Source organism: Barbus barbus (genome assembly GCF_936440315.1).
Source record: "Barbus barbus genome assembly, chromosome: 20".
NCBI lineage: Eukaryota > Metazoa > Chordata > Actinopteri > Cypriniformes > Cyprinidae > Barbus > Barbus barbus.
The window spans coordinates 20,283,553-20,309,997 of record NC_136748.1 but is presented as its reverse complement, the minus strand read 5'-3'; the positions used below and the strand labels follow the sequence as shown (position 1 = coordinate 20,309,997).

The following is a 26,445-nucleotide window of genomic DNA, read 5'->3' as shown; positions in this document are numbered from 1 at the left end:
TTAATTGTGCGAAAAGTTATTTTAATAGAGCGGAAGAACATAAAAAAATGAAATTAAACGTGCTAAACCTAAATAACTGATTCGCCGAATGAGTGGGATTTCCCGCTTTACTAGCTTACTTACACAGACAAACCCGTTCATCACGGGATGGTGTGGTTTATACAGCCGGCTAGAGAGGTTGCAGTAGGACTATAGAAAATGAATGGGATGTCGAGTGTGTGATGTATTACACCACTACAAATTAAACCGGTATTGTATCACGTGGTTACCGTGATAATTCATTCACTGATCATCAGTAACACGGATAAAGGACCGTTTGCGTTCATACATGTGTGTAAGAGAGGGCAACAGAGGGAGAGGAGAAAAAAGAGAAACGTTGAAGCAGAATCCATGCTCTCTCTCTTTCTCTTCCCGAACGCAGAGCGCGTATCCCGCTTACAGAGCGCGAGGCTCCGCTGCACGCACGCACGCACACGCTCACACACACACACACACATTCACTTACGCATCCAGTCACACACACACTGATCCAGCCGAGAGAGGGAAGAATGAGGAAGAACTCGCACGCACATTTCAGCTCTCACAGATTTGCTGATAAAGCATCAGATATTTGATCGCTACGGGTCTGTTTGGGGAAAAACACGCGTGTGTGGAAATCGGAGGGTGCGTATAATACTCGCTTGGGTCTCTAATCTTGCATCACCTATATAAAAACCTAAACTAATGCGAGCTGGGATACTACTGACGGCTTCCGACACGCACTGTCTTCGTTAACACTCCTGCTGCCGTTTTCCCACAGACTGACTACTTCACGGAACACCGTTACAGTAAGAGAACCTTCTTTATATGTATATATTATGGGTTTGCATATAGCTATGCTGGCGATATCGTTACACGAGGGTTAGTAGGGGGCCACCGACAAACCGAGTATCACATTCATATTATCATTACGGAGAGTGACCCATTTGATACAGAGGTGCGCTCTCGTGTCCGTCCGGTCCGGTGCGGTCCGCAGTGGCCCGCGGATGATGATTTAACCGGCCGGCAGTTCGCCTTCACCTCGTTTTAGAGATTCTGATGTACACGTGAAAGTTGTATTAAACGCGATCTGGTTGCAAGAACCCCCGCGCTCTATGAGCACATCACGAAAATAAAAACCTCAAGGCAACCGTAGCCAACGTTTATCCGAACAATAAGAGCACTCAAATAAGAAATGATGTGTGTCCGCATCGCGTACGTTGTGGGATAGCAGATGTTTCATCAGTGGATGGGGTAGAGGTGCTGAATGAGAGCAGTAGTTTGCGGTAGATGTGAATGAGAGTGAGCGAGATTTGAGCAGTGCTGAATTAAAGCACTCTGTATTCGGTTCTTTTGCATTTCAGATCGTTAAAGCTACCAATGCATATGATTAAATAATTATGTAGGCCTATTAAAAGCTTAGTGGTTTTAGTTGCATATGAATGTGCGAGTAAGGTCTTCAAGCTTTTGCTGTGGACTATGCTCATTGATGACTGCAGAAATGAGTGTGTGTGTGACACTATGGGTGTGTGTCCATGCATGTGTTTTGCACCATGATAAGTGTTTCTTCTTGCTTCAGGGGCCGATTGCCACCCATTGTATGATGATGCAGGCATTGTTTTAAATCAGATCTGCTTGCTTGCAATCAAGCACCAGCGTCCCAACCTGAACTTCATTGGATTATTTTTTGGAACGCGCTGCATTGCGAGAAACAACTAGCAGATTGTAATGTCGTTTGTAATGTCGTTGAGCACTAGGCTTAAGGGAGCATCTGGACTTGTTTATGCATTCTGTTGAAATGAACCTGATGATTGAATTGATAAACAAATTTGACAAATAGATAATCAAGTCCAGATGCTCCAGAATTAGTTTTTTTTTTTTTTTACCTGACATTTTGGGAACGCGCCTTTCAGCAAATGCTGATGAAATGTTCCAAAAATGTCAGCCTTGAATCAATATCAGACATGCTGCAATAATGCAGCAGTTTTTGAGAACGCCTGTGGTGCTTGTTGGTGATCTTCTATGTCCTGGTTGGTTGATCTATTTTTCTCTTCATCCCCCTTTTCTTTTTCTATTATAGCAGAAGTTTGTCGCCGAGTAAGGAACGATGAGGCATCGTGAGACCTCCCCACGCTTCTTCCTGAGCTTTCAGTGTCTAGTCATCATGGTGATACTGCTCTACAACGTCCACCATGTGACAGCGGAACATGCTCCAGACCACAGCCAGGATCATAGTTCTCCTTCCAACAAGTCTTTGAACTGTGGTGGGTCAGTTTCATGTGGCCCAGGAGTCATCCTTCCGGTATGGGAGCCCCCAAACCCTTCATTTGGAGACAAGGTAGCCCGGGCCACGGTTTACTTTGTGGCAATGGTATACATGTTTCTGGGAGTTTCGATTATTGCTGACCGCTTCATGGCATCCATTGAGGTCATCACCTCTCAGGAGAAGGAGATCACCATTAAGAAACCCAATGGTGAAACGACCACTACTACTGTACGCATCTGGAACGAAACTGTGTCCAACCTCACCCTCATGGCTCTGGGGTCTTCTGCTCCTGAGATTCTGCTCTCGGTCATTGAAGTGTGTGGCCATAACTTTGAAGCTGGTGACCTCGGACCCTCTACCATTGTCGGTAGTGCAGCTTTCAACATGTTCGTCATTATTGGAATCTGTGTCTACGTGGTGCCCGACGGAGAGCATCGCAAAGTGAAACACCTGCGTGTTTTCTTCGTCACCGCCACTTGGAGCATCTTCGCTTACTTGTGGCTCTACCTGATCTTGGCTGTTATATCGCCAGGTGTCGTCCAGGTGTGGGAAGGTCTTCTCACTCTTTTCTTCTTTCCAATTTGCGTGGTCTTTGCTTGGATCGCTGACCGCCGCCTCCTGTTTTACAAATATGTTTACAAGCGCTACCGAGCTGGCAAGCACCGTGGCATGATCATCGAAACAGAGGGGGACCGTCCTCTGCCATCCAAGGTGGATATCGAGATGGACGGGAAGATGCTGAACTCTCACGCGGTGGATTTCTTGGATGGAACTCTGGCTTTGGAACTGGAGGACAAAGATCTAGATGAGGAGGAAGCAAGACGTGATATGGCAAAGATCCTGAAGGAACTGAAGCAGAAACATCCCGATAAAGAGGTGGAACAGTTGATTGAACTCGCTAATTACCAGGTGCTCAGCCAGCAGCAGAAGAGCCGTGCATTCTACCGATGCCAAGCGACCCGCTTAATGACCGGAGCAGGTAACATTCTGAAGAAGCATGCGGCGGACCAAGCTCGTAAAGCAGTGAGCATGCATGAGGTGCGCAGTGACACTGGAGAGAATGACCCGATTTCCAAGATATTTTTTGACCCTGGCTCTTACCAGTGCCTGGAAAACTGTGGAACCGTGGCAGTGAATGTGATCCGACGTGGAGGCGATCTCAACCAGACTGTGTCTGTGGAATTCCGCACGGAAGATGGAACCGCAAATGCTGGCTCAGATTACGAATTTACAGAAGGTACTGTCGTTTTCAAGCCAGGTGAGACGCAAAAGGAGATCCGAGTTGGAATTATTGACGATGACATCTTTGAAGAGGACGAGAACTTCCTCATCCACCTCAGCAATGTCCGTGTGCTTCATGAGGGTGATGAGCCAGAGGCCACTGAAGCCAATCACATGGAGACCATCGCAACGCTCGGTGTGCCCTCCACAGCAACAGTCACCATCTTTGACGATGACCATGCTGGAATCTTCACATTTGAAGAGCCAGTCACCCACGTTAGTGAGAGTGTGGGTGTCATGGAGGTGAAGGTCCTGCGTACGTCTGGCGCCCGTGGGGTGGTGTCACTGCCATATAAAACCATTGAGGGAACTGCGCATGGAGGGGGAGAAGACTTTGAAGACTCCCACGGTGTTCTGGAGTTCCAAAACGACGAAATCTTGTAAGTCATAGTCTTATATTTACAGTAAAATGTTGTTGTTGTTTTTTTGGGTTCCTGTCCTGATGGGTCACTCCTAAAATATTATAGTTAAGAAGAATCTGAATTAAATTTGTGCTAATATAGTGGCCTGTCAGAACAGGAATGTAATGCATGTAAGATGTTTTTGAATTGTATGTGCTTGATGGAGCGGCATGCTTGATGCTAAGTATTTTGCTGTGTGACATCATTGTGATGTCACAGTGATATCAGAAGCATTATGTACAAAGAGCAGACGATGGAGGATGTCATCAAAAAGAAACTCCCCATATCTACTTCTCATCTTCTTGTCTTCTCCATCTTTTTATGTATCTTTCACAATTCTCCCTCTTTATATCACAGCCTCAAAGCCTGATTCCTGATTCCTGAGAGTCAGTGTGAATGATTATGATATTCTGTTTGGCAGATGTTTTGCTGTTTTGTTTCCTATTTATTTATTATTTTATCGACTGCTTCGTGTAATCTTCGTAAATGTTTAATGAGTCGTCGTTTTGCTTTTAACTACAAACAAGTTAGTTGTTTCTGGAGATGATGCATGCTTGCGTGTTGCTGATCTCATGAGTATATTCCCTGTTGAAAAACAAAACATCTTAGACCAGACTGAACTGGTTGGCTGGTCTTGGGCACTTTAGCTAAACCAGGCTTGGAGACTAAGTCAAACCAGTCAAGTCCAGTGAGCCAGACTGGTTTAAGCTAGTTTTTTTTTTTCCAACAAGGTTTGCACAGGTTCCTCGCCATGTGACCCATGGATTTGCCATGATGACATTATGACTACATCAATTTTCTATACAGATCATAGTGTGAGTGTGTTTTGTTGTTTGCTGACAAACTGTGACATGAGAGGGAAGCCTCAAAGCTATCTCAAACATGTCTCCTGCACCTGAGCAAAGGTTATTGAAAGTGAATAATCAGCCCATCTGCATAAGACATACGGTAAAACAGAAAACGGTCAATCTGCTCTGGTATACCAGGCGTTAGGCAAACACATTGACCAATTGTAACAGGCCGTGTATATTTTAACCAGATTCAAACCAGATGTTGAGGGTCAGACTTTCAGGGGCCTGTTGGCCTGTTGCATACTTTCCATTGAGCAAAGCTGTGCGTGCCTTTAAGTGGATTTTAATAACACTCCTGTAATGAAATGATGAAGGGATAGAGGGGGTGTGTTGTGCACTATACAGGAGGACTATAGACTGGATTGGGGCTGCTTGCAGCTCAATTCGCATTCAAGAACCCTGATGTCCTGATTTCAAAAATTTCCAGAACATATAATTAGAACATTATCTCAGCATTCTGGAATATGAGTGTGGAACAAGGTTGGAATGCAGGGTTACCTCACTGTGCAGGACCATGATTCATTGCACTTTCTGAGCCCTTTTGGAACCATTTGGATGGTCTGTTTACTAAATACAGGCCTGTGAAAGTTATTCACTCCAAAACAGTGTTTGACCACGCTTAGAAACATTCTGGATGTCAGTGAAAGAAGTATGCACTGCCAAAATCTCTCTTTAGAGCAAACTGTTAACATCACAGATGTGCTTGCAGACACACAACTTTTATTTTCCTCACAGGATTGTGTGGTCTCACTGTCACACAGTAGATCATCTAGATCATGTAGATCATTCAAAATCATGTGGTAAATATCAGTTCAATATGCCCTTTATTGTGGTGGCTTCTGGGTCTAATGGTTGTGTTTTGGTGGTGTCATGGGATGTTAAGAATTCCAGGCCAGGTCTCATGGAGGGAGACAAGGCTGTGAAGCACCAACGTGCTGCGATGCCCTTGAACAAAACCCAGATGCAAGGCAGAATGGATTGCTCTGGAAAAGAGAGAGGAAAAAAAAGAAAAATGGATTGAGAAAATAGATGATCTACATCCCAGAGCCAGAGGCAGACTCCACCCTAATTTCAGTGTCGCAGTTTGTAAGAGAAAACACAGAACTAAAGTTTGAGGTCCTCACAGGCCCGTAGTTTCCTTGCTCCCATTGGATTATTCCGACAGTCAGGAGCGCTGGCATTAACTGATAAGCAGATTTCAGCAGAGCTAGAACACCTGTCAATCACACTGTCCTACGCATCCACTGATCATTGCTTGTTTGCTCATGAAATATTTGGCTTATTGATTATTCTTTCGGCTCACAATACATACAGTACTGCAGATTTCCCCTGAAATGAGCACAAAAAATTCAGAAAAAATTCTGAATGATGAGTGTTTTATATGGTATCAGGTTATGTTGAATTTAATGTCATTCATATTTTTGCATTTAATGACTTTAACTTTTAAATTCAACTCCTGAATTTTTATATAATTTAATTTGATGTATCGAATAGAAAGCAGAATTGTAATTTAAAGTGTAACAAAATTCAATTGTTATTTTTATCAAGAAAAGCAAAGCTTGTCAAGATAATTTTTGAATATTGACTCAATGGCTCAACAAAGGTTTGTTTTAAAGTTTTGAAGAAAAAAAGAAAGATTTGTAGGCCTTACTGACAGATAGATGTTTTAAAATTTCACTTTTATGAATGTGTATTTAGTTGATTTATTTAATCCTACTTAATAAATTAACTTTTGTGGATCTGAATGGAAGAACACTTCATTTCCTTCATTCTTCTTGTCATTCCAATTCCAATTCAGCTTTTTGTGATGTGCCTGTTCAGTTTAAGCTCCAATTCAATACTGAAGGAATGCCAGTTATTCAGTTCTGAATTTTGCACAACACTGGTTTATATTAATTTCCACCAGATCCTACTTTAAAATATTTGCCAGACATATAATATAACACACACAGTCACACTGTACACAGATTCAGAGTACCGCTGCATTATCAGCTCTAACTGGCATTTTGACATTTGTGTCATGAAATGCCAGGGCAGTGGGTGGCAAGGAGAGTCATGCTAATGCTTGTACATCTGTTATTTGCAGGTTTGCACATGGTCTTCCAGGTGTATTTATGTGTCTATGTGTGTATGTTGATGTAGTATATGTAGTTGAAGCAGCCATTGGTAAGATGTCCTTAAGATCAGCTTTAGATCAGATAAAGCAGCCAACATTATGGGATTATGTGTGTGTAAATACAAAAAGCATGCAGGTGTAAGTAATAAAACGGTATGACAAATGACATCTGTATCTGTATCTGACAACTTAATCATCAGACCGTCCCGCTGGACAGGCTCAGAATGAGATGAAAGAAGGAAGAAATGAAGGCTAAACCTAAGGGAGAGAGAAATGTTTTGAGAACAGATTAGCTGATTAAGAAATATAACACCAAATATGGGTTTAAAAACCTTTTGAGCTGCCTACATAGACAGCATTTTAGGCATCACAGACTATGTCTACTGTCTAGGTACACATTTTGCTAGGTTTTGAAACAACCAGGTCATGAATTTAAATTTGGCATTAATTGTATTCTATTTTTATGAATATATATTCTGAAATACAATAGCTAATTGTAAATATTTTATAGTTAATATTAATTTAGGACATATGTAATTGTTTTCCTTGCTTATTAGTTCTAGAACAAAAAATGTAAACAAGGCTGTCATAGATACACTTTTTAGTTTTTAGCCAGGAGATGCACAAATTGCAAATTAAAAATGTTTTCTTTTTCTAGGTGTTTTTATTTCAAAGACTTAGCATGTGTGAAGGTCATTCTTGCAGTTTGACTTGCTGCCTAAATGGCAAGTAATTTTATTTACCTGCCAAAGCCATTTATTGCTTGGTAAGTGCCAATTGTTTTGGCAGGAAGTAAAGAAAAAGGAAGAGAGAGATGAAGAGGGCGATAGATACAAAGAGAGAGAGAAAGAGAGAGAGAGACACAGGGTCAGGTTTGAAGTGTTAATCTGCTCTTTCTCATTAGAGCCAATAACAGCTGCAGGAAAAAGCATAATTAGAACATTCGTGCAGCGGCAGCACACACACTCAAACGACACAGGCTCACACACACTGGTGTAAGGGACGCACCCGGTGCTATGCAGGGGTCATTCTCACCATTACGAGTAAGAAGTATGTTGGTTAAATTTGGTTCGATTTTAAATTTAATTAAATTGTGGTACATATACCATGTGTTTTCATAGAATTTTTAATGTTACACAGACAAAATATTTTAACAAGATTCATGATTGGAATTGATTTTTAGGAATGCAATGTATCTGCACTAATAGTCATCATTGAATATTAGAATTTTTAATGTATATATATATTTTTTTTTATATACAGAATGATTTTTAATTTTCTTTTTTTTAAACATTTATATTTATATTTTTTGTTTTATTTCTTTAATAAATTGTGACTCAAATTACAAAGCTCATCAGCACTGAACTGACATATTTTCCCACCAGATTTAACTCATTTAAATCTTCAAAATGTAACAGAAAATATTTTAGCACAGAAAAGGCAAAATTAAGAGAAATGTTTAACAGGTCACAAGATTGCCAAGTTAATGTCACTGACTTTCTACAGTTATATATTTGTTTATAGTTTATAAACACTTGTTTATGTCTCATTGTTTTTTGAGCGGGGCATCAAGATTTGCAGCATGCCATTTGTAACACAATTCAGTAATGCATCCAATCACACACTCATAGACATGCTTGCACACACTTACTTGCACACTCTTTAAATGCCTATAAGGGCTATTAGCTGTCTCATAATTGACCATTAAGAGTGATATTATTCAATTAAACGTTGCAGGGAAAATATTTTTATATTATTTTCCATAAACTAATGGAGAAAAGAAAAAAATCCCACTTCACCTGCAAGTGTCATTCATTCATTTTAAAGCCATTATGATATTTAAAAGTTATGAGTGCAGCTGATTACTGTTCTTAGTAACATATTACAGGCTTTACACATCATTGTGTATAATAGCACTCCATTAAATGCTAATAATGAAACCAGTATTAACCAAGATTTCATTTGGTCTCCTCAGATTCTTTCTTGCTTTTCTAGTCTCTCTCCTTCTGTCTGTTGGCGTCTGTCTTTCTGCCTCTGTCTCTTTTTCTCACTCTGACAGTGGCATGAAAAATGTTGCATTCTGGGCAGAGAGTGTGCGTCTGTAATGAGAGGGTTATTAACAGTGATGTTTCAATTAGCGCACGAGCTTCCTGTGCAGGTGGGAAGGGACTGTTTCTGTCCGATATCCTGAACCCTCACTCACCCCGAGAGCTGAGTCAAGCCTCACTAATGAACACCCAGACATACTGTCACTGTCACCCTCGCTCCAGTCCCGTTTCAGCTCTATCAGCTGCCTTCATTTCTTTCTTCCTTGCTTGCTTTCTATCACTCTTTAGAACTCTAATGTTTAGGGCTTAGGGATTTGAGCAATCACCTATCCTTAAGAGAGAAATGCCACATCTGGAGATCAGATACAGTATGTATATTATTTATGTAAGTATATTATTTTAATTAACTATTGATATTGATAATGGATACATGTATATATGTAAAATATCAATATAATTAAATGTAATTATAAATAAAAGCTTTGTAGTTTAATAAATAATAAAATTAATATATATATATTATATTATATAGATGTCCATTTGTTTCTTGTATATTTAGATATAATATAATATATATTTAATAATGATATATTTGTAAAATAATATACATATGTACTATATATATTACATAATATTTATATTATGTTGTATTAAATATGTATATTGCATGTGATATATATGTAGATATGTGTATATATGTATATGATATATAAAATATGCATATTACATAATACATTTTTATTACATTAAATGTTTTTTACAAGTTACGCAAGTTAAAGGAATATATTACAGATTTATAAATTACATATATCTTATATCATGTACATATAAAATATTATAATATAAATATATATATATATATATAGTGTGTGTGTGTGTGTGTATATATATATATATATATATATATATATATATATATATATATATATATATATATATACAGTATATGTACTTATATACATATACTACCCTACTTTTTGTTTTTTCATTATCATTTTTTTCACTTTATTTTTCAGTTAATTCTCTCTCTCTCTGTGTGTACGTGAGAAGTTGAATGTTTATGGTCTTTCTGGTTCGTGTTTCTCTGTCAGTGTGTATTGGAGCGTGTGTGTGTGTGTTTGTTATGGGTCACATTGGTGCGAGTCCTTTCTCACAGAGGTGGATGAGAAGCTAATAGGGGATTGGAGAAATGAGAAAGGAACTGAAAATGTGAAGAGAAGGCGGTGGAATGTTTGTTGTGTTTCAGCTTCCCTGGCAGGCGCTGAGCTAACAGGTGGGGTTACTTATGCCAAAACACTGCTATTACTATTTACTGTAACCAGAGAACACACACGTGTGTGTGTGTGTATGTGTGTGTGTGTATGCGTTATTCCCCTTAAGAGTTTCTTATTTTTGACCTGAAATATTACAAGAGAACACTAACAGTAGCCACACAGATGGACCCAATGCTTCTTTTTAAATCAGCTTCCTGTGAATTGATTTACAGAAGAAGTTTCATAGTGGTTGGACATAACAGAGTAGGACCTATTACACTGTCTCTTCTCTCTTTCTCTTTCCTACCTGGACCTTGTTCAGATATTTTATGTTTATACATGACCCACGCAGATTTCCGCATGAATTGAAACGTCCATCATTCATGCATATGCGGTTCCTTTTTTGTTTGTTTATGAAATAATTTGTTCATTATTTCAGTTGCCAGTACTCTCAGCTGCATTTGATGCAATGTTTTAACAACAACCATTTTACAGAGTCCTGCAGATATTTGATAAAATAAGTACAGAGAAAGTGTAAAAAGTCTGCATATTCAATCTGGGCCTGAACATGAGGGAAAATATCACTCCTTCATCCAGTCACTCAGAATGAATGTGTCTGGATTAAAAAGGAAATGGTTAAAGGGTGCATATAATGGAAAACAGGCTTTTACTTGCTCTGGTGAAATTGCAGAGTTTGATGTACTGCATAAAAATACACTAAAACACTGTTCGTACGGGGCCAGTTTTCTTTCCTGAGGAGGTCAGGTACATTTGTATTGCATGCATACTTTGTGATTTTAATCAAGCATGTTTTTTCACCTGTACGATCTGTTAAAAATTATAGGGTAAATTGCTTACTATTTTGTATTTATTTATTCATCTATTTATTTATTTTTTGGCTCACTCATTGTTAAAATATGAGGACTGTCAATGATAGTAGTCAATTATTTTTTCACAGCGATACTCATTTATTTTGATCATCATTGAATACTGAATTAAGGTAAAATTTGAGCTTTTTGGTTGATCCCATTAATACCAACTCATTTGAATCAGTACATGAGATGAAAGAAAACTCTATTCTTTTCACTTGCTTAGAAGTTAGCCAATCATAACAGAAGTTCTTTGGAAGTCTTAAAGGTACAGTATAAAAACAGCCTAAGGATGGAAGCGGGTGGAAAATAGTCATCAAAAACTAAATTATGGTGCAAGAAACCTTTACCAACCAGTATAATTTGACTTCAGAGGAAAAAAAATAATAAAATGTCACAGAAGTGTGAGATATGACCCCCTTAAATCCAGAGCGGCGCAGTAAGGCTCAGTCAGGAGCAGTGAGTTAGTATGTTTGTCTATATGTATAAAGAGAGAGAGAGAGAGCTGAACTTACAAAAAGTCATCACTAAGCAACAGACGTGATGGAGTGGTTGCCATTCTACAGGTCACAAATGAGGAAAGAGAAACAAGGGGGAGAAAATAGCACTGAGAGAGAGGCAAAAAAGGGGTGCTTTATAAATGAGCTGGTGTATGTGGAAACATTGGCATGGTTCTCTTTAAAGATTAGTGGAAAATCCTTTAGGAAAATCCTGCTGCCGGTGGAGACCGATCCCCCTGGATTAGATCAATTTTACACACCTTTACCAGACTTATGACACACACACACTTAAGCACACAACGTCTGAGCTATCATCCTTCTTTTAAGTTGGCCTTTCGCCTTCTGCAATGGAAGTTTTAAGCTGCTGATTTTTCTCCTGTGACTTTTTCAAAGGATTAAAACTTCCTGCACTAATCTACGGTGGCCTGCAGGTCCCGTTTCTTTCCGAACAAATCCAGGCGCAGCTGGATGCGGCACTTTTTACGCCGAAGTTCCCCGAGTTGTGCTGAAAGCGAGGGTGATTCCTCTGGCCGACACAAGTCATTTGCTGAAAGTCAGTTCACACTCTGGCCTGGAGATAAGGAAGGAGCATTAATGCTTATTAGCTCTCTGAAAAGGAGGTTATTAAATGTCCCGGGTTCAGTAATGAGCTCAGCTTTAGATTCATGATGTTGAAACAAGCACAAAAAGAGATCCATCCTCATTATAGAAGAAAAAAGACAGAGAGGGGAGAGAGTAACAGAGAGAGAGGCGGAATGTTTAGATTTTTATTCATATGTAATATTACACCTTTTTGGTTGGATTTCAATTTTTAGTTTCAGAAACAAGTCTTTTGGCAATGTCAAGAACACTCACACTGTGCAGCATGCGGGTGATCCTTCGATTCAGCCACTTCTGACTACTTTAGATGTGGAAAAATATGCTTTTATCTATGTAGAAATATGGAATTTATTTATTTTTTGCTGTAATGTGAGATTGCAAAGATTTTAATGTTGTGTATGTTGGTAATATGTCATAACTGACATTATTATTATTTTTATTTTTTTTAAGTTGGACAGCAAGTTGAAAATAGTCAAAGATGTTTAAATGTTTTGAATGGCTGCATTTGATCAAAAATGCACTAAACACTTTTCTTTTTTTATATATTTTAATAATTGTAATTTATTCTTGTGATATTCCAATCTTCAGTGTCACATGATTCTTGAGAAATCATTCTAATATGCTGATTTGGTGCATTTATTTTATTATCGACAATTGTTCTGTTTAATATTTTTGTGTAAACCATGATGCATTTGTTCATGATTCTTTGACTAGAAAGTTCAAAATAATTTTTTGTTTGTTTGTTACAATGTAAACACATTTACTTTCTCTTTTGAGCAATTTCATGCATTCTTGCGGAATAAAAATATTAATTTCTTTAATAAAATCTTATTGATACCAAACTTGCTGAATAAAAGTATTGATTTATATAATAAAATCTTATTGATGCCAAACTTTTGAACAGTAGTGTGTATGCTGTATAGACAGTATATTTAATAGTACAGGGTCTTAGGGCAAAGTACAAAATATAATTTTCCTGACACTTTTTATACAATATTTAATAGTGTGAAAGTTAAAAAGTCTGGCAAGGCCCAGAACAGTGGATTGCTGTCTAAGTTAACCTTTAAAAACTTTAATTGAACCTCTTAAAAATGATGAAAAGGCAATTAAAGTAGCACAATACAAAGTAAAGCAACATTATAATCTATACTTTGTTACTGTAATTTTGTTTTAAAGGCTTTTTTCCCAAAGTTTTGTTCTAGGCTCCTAGTATCCTAGTTCCCTAAGTGAAGAATCACCCCTATATAGAAGAATAATGGAGGGAGAGATGAGCCAGTGTGAATGTGTGTGTGTGTGTGAGGTGATATCTAATAGTCTCCTAATCCTGCTGAGTCATGTTATGAGGGTAGTTTTGTTTGTAATCCACTGACTGGAAGTTGGCCCTCTTGGAGGTCCAGCTGTCCTGTACCTCCCCTCTTGTTTATGTCGTTGTATTGTGCACGCGTCCCCTCTTCAGGATGCTTCGTCTCAAAACTAGCAGATGGAGATGTGCTGGGGATGATCTTTTTCTTCGCAACACAATAGACTTCATGGATTGGCTCGGTCTAGTTCCTGGGAGGCAAAGATAATAGCGCTCGTCCCAGTTATCAGTGCTGTGCTGAGAGAGGAATCGATCACACACACCATTTAAATTAATCAAACACTTTTCATCACTTTTGATTCCATTTTGTGGAAAGTCAGAGTGTTCTTGTCTGTGTGCCTATCTGTGGTGTTTTACTGTGGTCAAATGAGTATTCTCTTTTTTTTTTGGTACTTCAATATCTCTCTGTGTGTTTAAAGATGTACAGTGTTTTGTGTACTGCTTTAACAAGGCTATTTTATGTTTGTGTGCATGCACACACTAAAAATATAGACGGGACAAAATAAATAAATCATTCATCTTTTTTTGCATGCTGTATTTCAGTTAAAAAAATACTGCATCTTATTCACTCATTACTTGCAATCCAGGTTAACCATGCACTAACAGAACTGATCAGCACAATGTGGACTTGTATTGTACATATCGCAGCACTTTTGGGGTATTTTTATACTGCTCCCTTTTTTTCATAACTCCCTCATGTTTTTGTGAATTCCCCCAGAATGTGCATAAACACTTGAAAATGCATCTGTGTTTTGTGTACATTTCACTGGATGGGTGATCTGGTAGCACATTACTTGTTGAATTTATTAACATCATTTAATGCATTAGTAGTAATAAGTAAAGTTATTTTAATACTATTATAGTTGTATTAATATTTTGAATTATCTTTATATTTTCAGTTTTCATTTTAATTTTACTTATGTAATTTTGTTATGTGCCTTTATCATTTAATCATTGAATTACTTTAGTTGTGTGTGCGTGTGTGTGTGTATGTGTGTGTGTGTGTGTATATATATATATTAGTACTGTCAAATGATTAATCACGATTAATCGCATTCCAAAATAAAAGCTTTTGTTTACATAATATATGTGTGTGTACTGTGTATATTTATTATGTGTGTGTGTGTGTATATATATATATATATATATATATATATATATATATATATATATATATATATATATATATATACACATACACACACACAGCATATATTGTGGAAATATTTAAATGCATATACATTTATATATTTATATTCTTATATATAGATATATTTAATATATAAACATAACATATTTTTCTTAAATATATACATGCATGTGTTTGTGTTTATATATACATAATAAATATACAAAGCACACACACATATATTATGTAAACAAAAACTTTTATTTTGGATGCGATTAATCGTTTAAAAAAATTTACTAATTAATGGCATTTTTTCTTTTAATTAATCACCTAATATTACAGTTTTTAAACATACTTTTATATTGTAATAATTTGACATTAAATCTGTTAATGTAGATCAGTGTTTCCCAACCAGTGTGCTGCGACAGGTTGTCGGGTGTGCCGTGGAAAATTATCTAAAACTTCCTTATCTCTATTATATTTCGTTATTATTTTAAATCAGTGCTATAGGATGTCTGTTTGTGGGTTTTTTGGGTTCAAATATTTAACCAATGAAAAGCATTCAAAAGAGCTTGTGGCTAAACTTCGTAACTTCATTGGATCCTCAAATTGTCAGTCAAACCTCATACCTCCATCCCGCCTCCTTTCAGAATGAAACGCCACGACGCTCAGTTTAAAGACAGACGTCTACTTCTTTGCAATGCAAGGGTAAATAAAGAACTGATGTTTAAATAAGTACAGCATTTTCTTTACTCAAGACTATAAAGGATAATGTTTTTGTGTGTATAAAGAGCAGAGAAGAGTCTTAGCATTTGCTGTCTAGTTGTAGCCAATACACTTTTGTAAGTTACGTTTTAAATATCATAGCTGTTCGTCTTTTATATCGTGAGATTTTGGCCAAATGTATTAACAACAAGAGAAACTGAGCGCCCATATAGCTACAATAAACGTTATAACCTGCAAACTGGTGAAAACGTGATGCTATTAATTTACTGCCTCAGATGTGGCTAATGATGAACAAAACACAGATCTCTGTCACTCGCTCGTCAAAAACCTCATTAACTCCATTTTGAGTATGATTTTCAGAAATTAAGTGCAAGTGTCTGATCATATACAAAGCCAAAATATTTACTGTGTATATATATATATAACTAATTAATATCTCAGACTAGTGTTTAAATTGTGAAGTCTTCAATTTATGTTTGTGATTTTTATATATTTACATACAGCTATATTTTAGAGACAATATAGTCCTCCGAAGTTAAAAGAGCATAAGTGGGATTGATTGAGAAATGTGTTTGGAAACAGTTATTGATTTTGCAGTTCAGTAGTGGCACAGAAATTACACACTTCCCCTGTAAAAATGAAAACCTATGGTATGTCTTTAATTAAATTTTGAGGTAAATGTCTCTCTCTGTATGTGTGTGTGTGTGTGTGTGTGCACATTTGAGTGAGTGTGCATTCAGTCTGTTTGTGTTGATCCCTTCATTTGATGTCTAGAGGGCTCAAGAGGATGTGCTGTACGACTGCATTATTCATCCACCTTTTCTCTGTCTCTTTCTCTCTCTCTGTTCTCCATTCACTGCTCATCTGGCTTTGGCGGAGTTTTCTAAAAGGATTAGAAAGAAAGATTCACCCTCTATTGACAGAACATCATTACACATCTCCCATTGGAAATGTGTGTGTATGTGTGGATCTCTATCTCTCTCGCACACATACATACATACACACACACGCTAGGTTAAAATTCAAATATACGCCCCAGGTATGATTGGCAGTGACACACAGAAGATGTCAGAGATCTCTGAATGGCAAATTCTCTCTGTCTCTGTTTTTAACTGTTGTTCTCATGATGTGTCATATTTTTGAGTTTGAGTACATCTATGGTAATCAAATGGCAGCAGAGTGAAAAACTTGATAAGGTACTGTCAGTTCACACTGATGTGGGTGGCTTGTTACAGAAGCAGGAAAGGCTCCTATACAGTAACACTACTTAGTCTGAAAGGTTAACATGAAGACAGCAATCAGCCTGTCCTTCAGCCAACACACACACACACACACACACACACAGTCACAATCAGTGAGTCGCAGGGTTGAAACATGTCAGGGTGCCACTGTGGTCTGTCTGCCATCCTGTTAGAGTCTCTTGGTACTGACTGTCCAGTAGCAGTGTGAATGAGAGAGAGTGTGTGTTGTTAGTGAATTCTGGGAGCACATGCCCTGATAGTGTCTCATTCTGTTTTGTAATCGTTAAGAGCTTTTTAGCTCCACTAAAATGCCGGCTGTTGTTTCTGCTGCCATTTTTATAAGAGGTTTTGCTTTTGCTTGCAATTTGGTACAGGTTGTGCCTATTGGTTTACCCAGATGGAAATTGTATTGCTCAGTGGTTGTTCTTTCAAAACTCTGGAAACTTCTCAGTCATGTTTTTTTTTTTAAAAGCAACCCAAAATGAACACACGTAATTTACAGTACTCACACTTAAGTCATTCAAACCTTTATTTTATTTTTATTGGATTTGAAAGATTTCAAGCTTCAGTTTTCCATGAGGAAAAAGACTATTTCCATGCATACAGTAAGACTATAAAGCTACAAAATTACAAGAATAGAACAGACCAGATAATTGAGTCTTGAAATAATCTGATAAGAAAATGTATGTTGGCTAAAATAAGTAAGTATAGTTTGAGGAATTCTTGAAAATTTACAGTAAACATACAGTATGCAGATTACGTGTATTTTTTTTTTGCTTTTGTCTTGTGAAACACCTATGGACTTTGTGACCTGTTATTAATATTTGGTTCATTTGGTCATGCGTAAGAGCCATGGACCTCCCAATCCTGTAAACTAATTAATATTCATAAGACAAGTCTTTACAATAGTAGGCCTATTAGTAGTAGATTTGTGAGATTATTATTTTCCCTCAGTTGAGAAGTACAAATAAACAGCTTAATCTGTGAAACTTCCAGAATTCACAAACTTAAATGTAGATATTACTTTTGTATGTTGGTAGTTTTTTTCTGTATCTAATGTACTCTATCAGGAAAGCTCAGTAAAATGGACAGAAAGAAGGCAGATTTTAGTCTTTAGTCCTTGCAAATCATGTACTTTGTATATTAGAGGTTTAAATGAAATTTCCAGGTTTTATAGGTATATATTTGCCTGTGGAATTTTCTGTTTCAGTATTACTGTAATAAAGTACAGAAATTCTCCAAAATTATACTTAAGTATATTACGTATTTACTTGGATCAGGGAACTAAAATTGGAGGGGCCATGGCCCCATGGTGTCTTTAAAAAAAAAATGTGAAATAAAAGATATCTCATTTGTGATGTTTTTAGTCCTAGATATGTCATGTGTTATAAAAAGCAGTTCATATCTCTCTCTCTTTTTGTTAGTCTTGTCTTTGTCTTACTCTTTCTTTTCTAGTCCTGGCTCAGTGGAGGTTGTCCTGCTTCATTTCCCTATTTCCGTTCTGGCCTGGTTCACAAACGTATTTATAGATGTCTCCTCAGGCCCCTGGCAACGCACACGTGTTCCCCTGGTTTTTGTCTTAGATGCACATCTCTTGATTCATTAACATGTAAAGCTGGGTTGGATCTGTTCACGTCTTGCCATGGCACAATAAATGATCTCTGCATCAGATCAGATGTTTGTGCGCTTTCAGTTGTTTTGCAGTAGGGATGTTGTATTGTACTGTAGTGTTATATAAGAGCCCTGACAGGTGCAGCCAAGTTTCTTATATTAGAGTGAAGAAGGAGAGGACGAAAGAGAGCAAGAGAGGATATGCTGTGCACAGAAATGCAATAAATGCCAAACATTCTGTGATAGAACACAAGGTAATCATGAAAGCTCAGAGAGGATGCAATCTATGGGGTGCATGGGCGTGTTTGAGCGCTAACGCGACCATCAAGAGCAGGTTATGGAATAAATTTGATAATGTGTGATTCGTTTTGTTTAGTAGAGCCTGTGGAAAACCAAAGTGGTTTGTGTGGAGAGGTGACCACAAGCAAAAAATGTCCCTGCTTTACTGCCTCTCAAAAGTTTGTGGACTGTATGATTTTTATTTACTATTAATATTATTGTTTCAAAAGAAATTAATACTTTTTTTTGAGCAAGGAATCATTAAATTGATCAAAATTGAAAGTAAAACCATAATATTTGATTAAAGATTTTTGTTTCAGATTTTCTGCTTTTTATTCTGTTTGAAGAATCTTTTTTTTTTAAATCCTGGAAAAAATATGTATCATGATTTCCATAAAAATAGCAGCAGAATTATTTAACTTTGATAGTAATAATAAATGTTACTTGAGCACCATATATTAGGATTTCTGAAGGATCATGTGACACTGAAGACTGGAGTAATGGCTGCTGAAAAGTTAGCAATTATAAATTGTACATATAAATATACATTGAACAATGTTTTATATTTCACAATATTACTGTTTTACTGTATTTCTGATTAAATAAATAAGCCTTGGTGACCATAAAATATTTATTTCAAAAACCATTTAAAAAATCTTACCAATGTCAAAGTCTTTAACAGTAATAACCTGTTAAACTGTGACCTGTGATAACAGTATAACCTTTCAAGACAGTCATACATTGGTCTCCGATATTATTCAATTACAATATATGCTTAGGCAGAAGCCATAAGTCAGTGTGATTTCAGTTTTATTTCTTGAAAAAAAGTCATGTATTTGATTTGAAACAAGAAATACAATAATCTTACCATAGAAACAAAAACGGCATTGAAAGCAGTGAACTATAAAGCATTGCAAATCATACATAATCACATTTGCTAATATATGGCTTTTTACACTAATAATCAATCTTTTTTAAATGTACTATCGAATATTCTTTGATTATGCCATTCACAATGCTTAATGGGCTGAGTAATTCATTGTTTTACGAAAGATATTAAGTGCAGTACACATTCTTTCACCTTTGTCTTTTCTCTTGTTTTTCAAACACTTCATAATCTCAAAGCTGATTGATTTGGTTCATGCCTTAGAACACAAATTGAAGACTTTTCTCAGTGGAGAAAATGAAAGGGGATACTTCGTGAGCTAAAAAGTGGGAGGTGACTGCTGCACTGTATTGTAATTTAAATTTAAAGTATCTTCTGATTGGCTGCGAGTGACAGGCTTATTAACATTCAACCCGGGCACACAATTCGTCTTTTGCTGGAAATGAGTCAGCAATTGTGCCTTGTCACATTTGGACACCATGTTAGCAAATCATTTATGTCAGTAAATGTGTGACCTGGAAGTTAGCTTGGCCACATTGAGCCCTGGCACACCAAATTTACATCCTGTATGAAAACTTGAACAGCTGGGCATGTGTAACCTATGTGAATTACTTTACTGAGAATTCATTGTTTGCCATTTTTTAAAAATTTAAAATCTAGTTGCTGAGTTCAGCTTGCTGAAGACTTTAGGATTGGTGATGCATGCTGGGAAGCCAGAGGGCAGTTTATTCCTCTTCAACTATTGTAATGAACGACTGCAAGAAGATAGATATCCCAGGGACTCACTTTCTCTCTCTCTTTCTCTCTCTCACTCACTCTTTCTTTTATTTCTAATATCTGTCTTATATTTTTCACACTTTCATTCATTCACACCTGCTTTTTCACACATTCATTCTGCTTTTCAGTTTTTGAGGGAGAGAGAGAAACGAGGGAGAACATGTCTTAAATAATGAAACAGGTTGAAGGGTAGACTCGGTTATCTGGGCAGACAACCCGGCCCCTCAGGATTTCAAACACACATGCATGCACTCAAACACACACATTCGCTAGTTCACAGAATCATTGACCATGAAAGAGAGAGAGATACTGTAGGGGTTCAAATCTGTTTTATTTAAATCGAGTAGTTTATGTTGATTGTATGTACAGTATGTATGAGAGCAGAATAAATTTCAGCGTCGACCCGTATGTACTAAATACTATCTTGAAAATGTAAAAATACAGAAGGTTTCTATGAAGATTAGATACTGTAGAACTGTTTGTACAGTCTCTCAGTTTAAAAACAATAAAAGTCAATAGAAAGTTCCCTCTGTGATGGAAAAACAAACATGTGCGACTACATTGAAATGATGTTAAATGTATTAGATGTAACACAGCAACATAAACCATAAGGACATGAAACTATCATAACCATAAAAGATGAACCATAAAATCTGACTAGCGATGCGTAAGACAGATCCTGATTGAGGAAGCAAAACCCAACAATTCGACCGACACTTTTCTACTTCTAGAAGAGCATCAGTTGAGGCGCTAACTGTTGTTTGTCCTGGCTGGTGTTCACGTCACTTCTAATTGTATCATTGACTTTCAGTTGTTAGTGTTGGAAGAGACGTTCATCGGATCTTCAGCTGCCCACGGCTAATGTCAATGAATACAATCAATCATATTCTGTCGCACAAAATAAGCCAGGTGTCAGCTGCGCATCAGTGAGCAAGTGCTTCTCTTGAGCTGTACATTAACATGGACATGATAGTACTGAATGTGACTATTGCGTGGACGTTGCAAAGCTTCCTGCAATTTCCATGAATTTTCAAGCTAGTTTAGGATGACTAACTAGCTGGTTTAATGTTGGTGAACTGATGGGCAAGATGGTTGGACCAGCAGGGTTTTGTTGGTTAATCAAAGTAAATAGCCTAGAGGTGAACTGTTAACGCTGTGCTTTTTTGTATTCATTTTCTGTTTTTCAGGAAGACAACATTAATAACGTGGCTCACATTTAAAGGGATAGTTCACCCAAACCCGTAAGACCTTCATTCATCTTCGGAACAAAAATTAAGATATTTTTGATCAAATCCAAGAGCTTTCTGACCCTCTGTAGACAGCAATGCAACTATCACGTTCAAGGCCCCGAAAGGCTACCTTTATTAACTTTCTCGGCCTTGAATGTGTCAGTTGTATTGCTGTCTATGCAGGGTCAGAAAATTCTCGGATTTCTTCAAAAATATCTTAATTTGTGTTCTGAAGATGAACTAAGGTCTTACGGATTTGGGTTTGGAGAGTAATTTATGGCAATTTAATTTTTTGCCTGAACTTTCCCTTTAACTAAGTTCGAGTTTACTTGTGCATTCGCATGTCTCATGTTTACTTTATAGGATATGTTTGGGAGTGTTCATTTGGGAGTGTTCATCAGCTGGGAAAGTGAAATCAAAAACCACTTTGCCAATGTTCAACACTAAGGGACATACAAGCACACCAGCATGCCATGAGAACCAATAATGCTGGTCGTTTCTGCAGAGTTGGTGCCAAGTTGCAGGATTTTATCTTACAGCTAAAATTGGACTTTGAGTGAGTTGATGAACACAAACACAGCTACAGCTTTATAATCACTCAGATACACACACAAGCGTGCAACTAATTTACATCGTTTACTCAATCATCTGCAAAAACACGCCTGACTAATACAAACAACCTCCTTACATATACACACAGTCTCCAGATACCGTACATAACCTTCTCACTAGATCTCTAGTAGGACAGTTTTTGAAAAGCTTTATTCAAAAACAAGTATCGTCTGTATCAATAAAGTCTGAGATGCTTCATTAATCATACTGATTAAGGGCTGCCACTAAATCTTACTTCCATTACTGATCTGAGGCCAGACAACCCTCCCTGATGCTGTATAATTACAGGAAAGAGCTGCTACGTCCTTTTACTGTTCAATAACGCCATTAGACTGAAAAAGTGCTTTCATTAATTTTAAGCGTCCTCTGGCCGAACTAACTTGCGTTGCTTCGCTAGATCAGCAGTAATACCTCTGATTAAACCTTTGAGTCAAATGTGAATATCCACGGGGACTGTCTTGAAATTTGATTATTTGAACAGATTTGTGGAATATGAGGATTTCATGAGTGAAATCTAGAGTCATGAGTACATCAGCAGAGATTACAACAGCAGGAGGAAAATTGTCATTTCTTTTATAGCTGGCTGTCCCTTTAGCATCCTTGTAATTGCTAATAAAATGCTATCTTTAGCTAGCTCTATTATCTTGAGTTGTTCTACAATGCTGCAGTGATGTTTATGGGTGTAATGAACATTTTGGTGTTAAATTGGATCCTTCCGGTGTGCTGCAGAAGGGGAAATAAGAATAATGTAATGGGAAGATGCTATCAGAATAAGTTATGTTTATTTTATGCAGTTGACCTTTTGTTAAGCTCCTCCTTTCTTGGTTTGTGTTGCTAACTCTATAGGAATGTGCTGAAAACAGGGTCATTTAAATAAATTATTTTCATTCCTAAATAGGTTGGGATGAATCGTGACATTGTGAAACATTTTCCCTTGTAATGTAAAAAAGTGCTAAATTAAGCAGTAACCGGATTAAAAACTGAAGAGACTGTGAATCTGAGGCTAATGCTTATCACAGTCATTTGAAAGTGATTACAAGTGATAACATCAGTGTAAGTGAACACAACTTTTCCTAATGTTTCTACAACATACTCACTGTGGGAGTGTGAATTCTTTAGTTACTGTCAACACAACAACCTGAATCAGTATGTACATGAATCAGCCTTAAACTATTAAAATTCATTTACCAAATGTAGATGCTGTTGTTACTGATGTTTTGCATGTTCATTAATTAATGAGGGCAGAGAAAGCAGCATGCGCTTCTCCAGATTTATTTAAATATTTAAAAAAGGTACCCATATTTTCTGGGTACCTTGTATCAGTCATGTTTTACTACTTTTTGCTTTTTATTTTTTGGCAAACTTTTAAAAATGACAAACTGTTCAAAAACACATATCTTCCATAGACTTACCAGTGTTATTTTAGTATTATTTATATAGTATATTTAATGTTATATAATGTTACTATTTAATATTTTTAATTTTATTAGTTCAGTTTTCATTTAAATTTTTGTCCATTTTAGTTTTTTATATCTTTATATTTAGCTTTTATTTATTTATTTGGACATTTTAATACTTGAATTTACTTTTGCTAGTTTCCAAAATAACATTATAATCTTTGAAGTTTTTCGTCTCATATGTGCATTTTTAATTAACAAAAGAGATAGTGACAATAACAACACTTAGATTTACTTTAGAAGTTATGAAAGGAAGAGTACAGAAGATCAGGATTATAGGGTTTTCTTAAAGGATTAAGATTAAGGTTAGATATAAGGTTTTGGGGTGGGTTTGGAATTGACTGAGTGAACTTTTAAAATTCAGAGTTAGTCAAAGATAAGGTTGGGAATGAGCAAATGGTTAGGATCAGAGGTTAGGATTGGGGATTGAGGATTACATTATGGGTTTAGGTGGAGGACAGATTTAAGGGTAGGGTGTTCATTGGGTCGTTATCACCCTGGGGATGGTGTAACACGAAAAGAGCAACACTCGGAGAGCAAGAGACTGTGTTTGTTGTGTGTGTGTAGACAGCTCTGCTCCTTTTATAACTCATGCCCTGCAGGGTGTGGCCAGGACAGGCAAGGACAGCCACCCGCCACACACACACACACACACATACACATTGCACTTGGGGTCTTATGACTGTGTGATCTGAATATTGTCATGATGGGTTGAGACCTTCAGTCACTCAAACTGCTCTGAGTCAAAAAGCATCCAATGACATAGATCTTCCTCCTCTCTCTCCTTGCTTCATCTCTATCTGGTTCTCTCTTTCTCTGTTTGCTGAGGGCAGGTTGTCCAGTCCACTAAGAGGACAGAGACACTGATAAGTGTGTGTATCTGTGTTTGCGTGTGTCCTTCCCGATGGTTCCTGTAGTCTGAGGTCTATGTCCAGTTCTGTCAGCTGAGGTTCAGACCAGCTCATAATGGATATATATCAGGTGATTTAGGATATTTAATTGTGCATGCTCATTTCCCTGATTTCTACATTTAGATTACCTTTGCCACCATGTCAAAATAGTGTAGAATTGTATTATTGGTAATAATATTAGTATTGGATAATATACAATACTACATTAATATATAATATAATATAATATAATATAATTAACTCTTTTATGAGACAGACTTTTTTCAAGAAAAGATAAATTAAGATAAATTAACTTGTAATAAAATCAAAATGAACTTATAATAAAATCAAATCCCACCCTGCATATTTTTCTCAATGAATTTCCATACCCACTCAGGAATGCGTCAGATTAAAGAAGAAAATCTTTTGAGAACGCTGTTTTGACTTTAAAATGTCACATTAATGTTGCTGCTTTTCAGATCTGAGCACATTTTCCCATCTGTGGTTACTGGAGTTGACTCAGTCATCAGTCCTTCCATCATTCCTTCCTTTCTGTCTCTCTCTCCCTCCTTCTTGAGAGAGAAAACGGCAAACGGATTTACAGCTCCCAGAGTAATGAGTGTGACCTGCAGTAAGAGCAGGCCACAGCAGGGGGGAACTGGGGGAGAAGAAAAGAAACTAAGAAGGAGTGAGGGAATGAAAAAAGAGAGATGGAGAATTAGCATATCCATCTTCGTTTTTGCTTATTAGTGCTGCTGGTGTTAGTGGGTTTAATGGCCTTGACTCTGAATGTGAGAGACTCCTGCTGTCCATTTCTTTGTTGGATTGATATTGGCAGGCAGTGAAGTGAACAGCTCTGGTCCTATCCAAAAGGGTCATGAGGGCAGAGTCAGGGCTTACTATCAAGCTAGTCAAGTTGTTTTTGAACAGCAGGTTGTCCAGCTCAATCAGGTCTTCACCGGTTCAGTCAAAGTCTACCTGGAGATAGTTTAGAAGGTCAAATTGTGTTTTGGAACATAGCTGGGTCCCTGTCGCCTAACGATAGAATACACTAAGGATTTTACCCAGAATTTAGCTTCAGTTTGCAGTCTGAACAAGCTAGCTGCTGAGCGTCAGAGCCAGTCTACAGATTTTGGCAATTTGGAGTTGACGGATTTTAAACGATTCGTTTACTTCCAGAATAAAAATTTCCTGATAATTTACTCATCCCCATTTCATCCAAGATGTGCACGTCTTTCTTTCTTCAGTCAAAAAGAAGGTTTTTGAGGAAAACATTCCATATAGTGGACTTCAGTGGGAGCCAAATTGCAGTTTCAATGCAGCTTCAAAGGGCTCTACATGATCCCAGTCGAGGAATAAGGTCTTATAAAGCAAAACAATCAGTCATTTTCTAAAAATAAATAAATAAAAATGTATATACTTTTTAACCACAAATGCTCATTTTGCACTTGCTCTGCGATGCGTGTCCACGACTTTACGTGATCATGTTGGAAAGGCCACGTGTGGTTAGTTCTTCGTCTATGTACTCGGGTTCAAAAGATAGGGTAGGGCGAAAAACTCCATCTCATTTTCTCCTCCAACTTCAAGATCATCCATCATCATTATTTTACCTCATCATTACTGTATTTAATGGCATTTAACTTTCTTTGCATGTTCGCTGTAAACAGTGTACTTCAGCCTATGTCACGCGTGACCTTTCCAACGTGACTGTTGTCCTGAAGTCAAACTGATGCAAGTCGAACATTCGTGGTTAAAAAGTTTATAAATTTTAACTTTTTTGAAAATGACCAATGGTTTTGCTAGATAAGACCCTTATTCCTCGGCTGGGATCGTGTAGAGCCCTTGGAAACTGCATTGAAACTGCAATTTGGACCTTCAACCCATTGAGGGGAACTTCAGACAATGTCGTCAAGGACGTCAAACATGTTTGAGATTTTGAACTGATTTTAGAACACATTGTTTTAATGTGCCATTTGTCTCCTAGCAACAGTTTTTCTCTTTTTCCATTTTAAAAAGTTGTGCAAAGTTGCCCAGTGTTTTAAAAT

At 37.2% G+C, this 26,445-nt stretch overlaps 1 protein-coding gene across 1 annotated transcript in view; it reads left to right on the top strand.

The window, feature by feature from the left end:
- The first annotated feature begins 535 nt into the window (after positions 1–535).
- LOC306885900 (sodium/calcium exchanger 1-like) overlaps positions 536–26,445 on the top strand; it is an 82,270-nt gene continuing 56,360 nt past the window's right edge. The window contains exons 1-2 of the mRNA XM_079442706.1: positions 536–827; positions 2,099–3,945. Coding sequence (XP_079298832.1) covers positions 2,126–3,945 — 1,820 coding nt within the window. The 5' untranslated portion in view covers positions 536–827; positions 2,099–2,125. The remainder of the gene's footprint in view (positions 828–2,098; positions 3,946–26,445) is intronic.